At 48.5% G+C, this 5082-nt stretch overlaps 1 protein-coding gene across 1 annotated transcript in view; it reads right to left on the reverse strand.

The window, feature by feature from the left end:
* Positions 1-344: 344 nt before the first annotated feature.
* Positions 345-5082, reverse strand: part of gpr179 (G protein-coupled receptor 179) — a 25320-nt gene continuing 20582 nt past the window's right edge. The window contains exons 7-11 of the mRNA XM_061984343.2: positions 5071-5082; positions 4838-4976; positions 4661-4763; positions 4454-4594; positions 345-4220 (exon numbers count right to left, since the gene is read on the reverse strand). The exon at positions 5071-5082 is cut by the window's right edge and continues 227 nt beyond it. Coding sequence (XP_061840327.2) covers positions 903-4220; positions 4454-4594; positions 4661-4763; positions 4838-4976; positions 5071-5082 — 3713 coding nt within the window. The 3' untranslated portion in view covers positions 345-902. The remainder of the gene's footprint in view (positions 4221-4453; positions 4595-4660; positions 4764-4837; positions 4977-5070) is intronic.

The following is a 5082-nucleotide window of genomic DNA, read 5'->3' on the forward strand; positions in this document are numbered from 1 at the left end:
TTTCGTGAGCGCACTGAGCGCGGAGTGACCCCTTTTACGCGCCCCCGGCAACAGGGGTGGCAAGCAGGTAAGCTGCGCGGGCGGAGCGCGCGGAGTGACCCATGTTACGAGCCCCCGGCCACGGGGGTGGCGGGCAGGTAAGCTGCTTACCTGCTGCGCGTGACGCCGGCCGCGTCGAAAGCGGACGAGGCGGGGTGTCGGTGCGGTGGGCGCGGTAGTGACCCTGGACGTGCGTCAGGCCCTTCTCGCGGATCGCCTCAGCTACGGCTCCCGGTGGGGCCCTCTCGGGGGAAGGGGCCTCGGTCCCGGACCCCGGCGAGGCGTCGGGGGCCTTCTCCGCTCCGTAAAAGTGTCCATCTCTTTTTTTTTTTTTCTTCTGTTGTTGCATATGCAGCAGGTGCCTGCTCGTTTTTCGTATGTGGGTAACAACATTTAACTATGTATATATATTTCCCAATTGGTTTAACTGCCACCCGCAAAAAAAAAATAAAAAAAATAAATAAAAAAAATATCTAATTAATCCGCCCGACCCGACCCGCGAGCGGATAAAATCTTATTTTTTTTAATTTCATCCGCCCGATCCGCGGATAATCCGCGGACTCCGCGGTTGTGTCCGCAAACCGCGCATCTCTACTACAATGGAATTAACTTTTTTTTTTAATGCTGCTCTTAACCCTTTTAAACATCAGGACAGTGCCATCACTACATTAGCTCTTCAGCACTGTGGACATGTCTTCTGGTCGACTGGAGGGAGGACATAGGAAGAGAAAATGGACTTCATCTTAGTGAAAACTACTTTGATGTCCCTCATTAACTCCCAAACCAAATTGTCTCTGCATGGGACAGTACAGCGTCGAAGTCTGCCGTCTAGTTTCTCAATGTCTTATCGCTCTCAGGAGAGCTCAAAGGTCCGGAGGGAATATGAGCGCCTCAGCGGCACACTCTGCATCATCCTCCTCGTCCTCCTCGGGAATGTTCTCAGGCTCCCAGGTGAAAACATCCGAGTTGTTGTCTGTGAAGGACCCGGACCTGCTTCTTACCATCTCCCAGGGACACAAAGCGTCACGGCGACCCAGTGCCAGGCTCCCCTTAGGACTGTCCACCTGCTCGTCGCTGAGCGGACCTTGGTTCTCTGGGACCTCATAAGGGATGCCTGGTGGTTGCAGATCCTGGACCTCACCACCAGGACTAACGTGGGTTCCAGAGACATAATGGTCTTGGACACTTCCTGTTTCGTTTATCTCCCATGGACAGACATCTGGATGTACACTTTCTTGCTTTTGCAGGACCGTTGAGTCGTCAATGTCCCATGGACATACACTGGCCCGAGAGCTGTCCTCTCTCCTGAGAACGTTAGCTCCTGCTTTGTCCAAGAGACAAACATCTGTTTGAGAACTATCTTGCTTTGTCAGTACTTGTGGCTCTTCGGTCTCCCAGGGACAAACATCTCCTCTTGTGCTATCTTGCTTCTTTACAGACTTTGTGTATTCATTTTCCCATGGACAAATATTCTCCTTAGAACTGTCCTGCTTTTCCAAAGACTTTGATTCCTCCACCTCCCAAGGACAAACATCTGTTCTAGAACTGTCCTGTTTTGTCAGTACTTTTGGCTCTTCAGTCTCCCAAGGACAAACATTTCCTCTGGTGCTATCTTGCTTCTTTACAGACTTTGTGTTTTCAGTTTGTAATGGACAAATATTCTCTTTAGAACTGTCCTGCTTTACCAAAGCCTTTGGTTCCTCCACCTCCCAAGGACAAACATCTGTTCTAGCACTGTCCTGCTTTTTCAGTACTTTTGGCTCTTCAGTCTCCCAGGGACAAACATTTTCTCGAGAACTTTCCTGCTTTGTCAGTACTCTGTGTTCTTCTGTCTCCAATGGACAAACATCTGATCGAACACTGTCCTGTTTCTCCTGAACTTTCTGTGTTTTGGTTTTTCGTGAATTTGTACTCTGTGCTGGTTGTCCTGATATTTCTGTTATGGCTGTCTTTGCTTCCTCTGCCTCCCATGGACAGACATTTGCTTGAGCAGTCTGTCTTGTGTGATTTTTAGACATTGTGTCTATTTTTACTGATAGTGATTGCTCAGTGTCCCATGGACATACATTAACACTAACATTGGTAGCCTCCTTTTGGGCTGATGCGACATCCAAAGATAAAGGAGATTTTTGTGGCTCATTTAGTTTGTCTTGTTGTCCACTATCCCAGGGACAGACGTCTGCCTTGATGATAATTTGCGAAGGCAATACTCTAGTTGTTGCTTCCGCTTTGCCCTCTTCCAAAAGACTACCACCCTCCATAATATGGGGGGGATCTGGGAAATCCCATGGACAACTTTCTTCTGTCTTGGTCATTTTTCTGTCCATAAGCACTATGGGAGATTTAGCGGGGTTAAGGTGTCCCTGATCTGACACATCAGGATATACTGCAGCTTTCATTGCTTCTTTTCTTGAGGGCACCTTCAGCGATCCTTTGGTCTCGATTGAATTTAGGTTCTCGTATACAACGTCGGCAATGTCTTGAACGTCCCAAGGACAGACATTTGCATACTCACTGTCTTGTTTAATTATTGGTAAGGGTATTTCTGCTGTCTCCCAGGGACAAACGTCTGCAGAACGTTTCAGAGACAGTTGTGTTTTTGAGGAGACGGCGTAAGAAGTCGCAGGAACATCTTGGGACTTCCAGGGACAAACATCTGGACGGCCGCTTTCTTGTTTAACCGTGTCTTGTTGGTGAGACTCCCAGGGACACACATTTGAATCGATGTCTGCTTTGATGCTTTGCTGCTTCTTGGAGCCCTCACATTGCTGTAAAATACCGAGTCCTTCCCATGGACAAATGTCTGCCTGAGACACATTTCGGACAGCAGGAAGTCTTTTACTTCCTCTTCTTCTGTGAGTTGAAGGCGTTCTTGAGTAGCTGGCAGTGTCCCAAGATATAATGCTGCTTCGTTTACTACTTTGCCTGGACAGAAAGACGTTTTCGTATGTTCCGTCTGTTTGAATATCATCTGTGTCTCCAGGATATATGGCTGACTTTACAATGACCAGCCTTCTTGGACTCCTGTCAGAAGAATCTCCAGAGGACAGCCTGATGGCATTCTGCTTGACAAGGCAGGGTTTTCCATCTGTGGTGGTCATGCTTCTTTTCTGCAGGGTTCTCCTTTCCATGCAGGGCACTCCTGACCTGGATGTCAACGAGCCACTTTCTTGACTTTTCTGTGATATGGAATCTTCTCTGTTTAAAGTTTCATCCTTGCTGGTCCTACTAGCTGCTTCCATGGAAGTCAGGAAGGATTTGACAGACAGCCACTTGGTTGTGGTGTTTCGGAAAGAAAAGACACGCTGATCTTTATTGACTTTGGGTCTTGGAGATCCTGGCGCGCTTGCGGAGACTGGAGCCTGTGGCTTGGAGGACTCGGATTCTCCCTTGTCTTGTGACAGATTATTTTCCAGAGGCAATAGGTGGTCCCAGGGACATACGAGAGCAACTGGTGAGGTGGGACTCTGCGTCTCTTCATCCTGAGAGTTTGCGTAGGTGACATGCTTATGGCTTTTTTCCCCAAATTGTTCTTGCTTCACCTCCCAAGGACAAACCTCACCTTTGTCAAAAGACTCAGACTGCAGAGCGCTCCTGGTTTGCTCGCCAATGGAGAGGCTCTGCCGGGATCCATTAGGCTTGGTCATGTTGTCCATAGAATGATTGGTAGTAGACGTGAGACTCCAGGACTTGTGAAGCCTGGTATGGTCAGGGTGCAGCAGGTTGGTGTCAATTGTCAAATTTTGAGCACTGACTGATTTGCAGACTGCTGGATGGATGTCGAAAGAGTCCGTCTCGGATCTCTGAGAGGATCTTTTCACAGTGTTGATCATTAGCATAGACGAGTTCCGCGAGGACTCCCTCTCCCAAACGTAGTACTGATCACCTTGGGACTTACGTAGAGACAGGGATGGAGACTTCATTGAACTTCTGATGCTGAAGTTGTCTGCGGCCATCCTGAAAGACCCAGAGTGATTCCCACTTTTACTGCGGAAGGATCCGTCTCTATCCTCCCGACTGCACTGTCGGCTCACAGATTCTGGGATTTCAGAAATTCGTTTGATGATGGATCTCCCCAAGGCACATCGAGAACTTCGCTTCTTTGACAGGTGAGGATTGTTAGTGCTCATCTTCTTAGCTTTGTTCACTTCCAACTGGGAATACAACCTCTTCAGTTCATCCTGGTCCCATGTGGACGGAGGGATTAAGGAGAGGACAGACATAGACAGTACGTCAGAGGAGATGTATGACACATTTTTAAAGATTTAGAAAAAAGATAAAGGGTGGAGAGTGGTGAAATGTTTATGATTGGAATGACTACACTTGTTTATTTCCCATGAATGTCTTAGACATCTTTGAAATGAGGCCCTGTTGCGAAATGATACGTTTGTTTTGAGGGGACAGGAGAGTTTACCCGAAAGTCATCAGGGTCCACACTGCGCTCGCTCCAAGCAGAGCGGAAGCTGCTGTTGAGATAAGACCGCCGCAAGTCCACCTCATCTTCGTACACCTCAGCAGCAATTTCCTCTCTGCCAGGTTTGCTCATGTACAGAAACTGCAACACACGAGCAGAACGTGACGCTGCAGGATTACTAACGGGAGAATACACCGAGATGTTTACCTTTGGGATGAAGAGTAGCGCGAGCGTCACAGTGATGGTCACATGGGTGTGTGCGAAGGAGAGCAGAAGCATCCAATCAGGATGCAGAGAAGGAAACGTGAATCTGAGGGAGAACACAACAACATTCCATCTGAGTTCTCCAAGGGTCCTTCTAATGGAATTTAGCTGTTCGTTTACCTGCACAGGTGGAACATGGTGGAAAGAAGCAGCTCGTTGTGGATAGCGATGCCCATGTAACGAGGCTCGTGGAAGGCTGAGGGCACCGGACGGACTGCGGTCCACAGGGAGCTTCCCCAGCACAGGAACAGGAGCTCAGCTGTGGTAGTAGCATAGTCCCGTTAATCCGACCAAATGTCTCTGCTTGGACATAAAGACACATTCCTACTTGTTTAGCTGTCACAGTCACTCACCAACTGCCATCA

Source organism: Nerophis lumbriciformis, linkage group LG25 (genome assembly GCF_033978685.3).
Source record: "Nerophis lumbriciformis linkage group LG25, RoL_Nlum_v2.1, whole genome shotgun sequence".
Lineage (NCBI taxonomy): Eukaryota > Metazoa > Chordata > Actinopteri > Syngnathiformes > Syngnathidae > Nerophis > Nerophis lumbriciformis.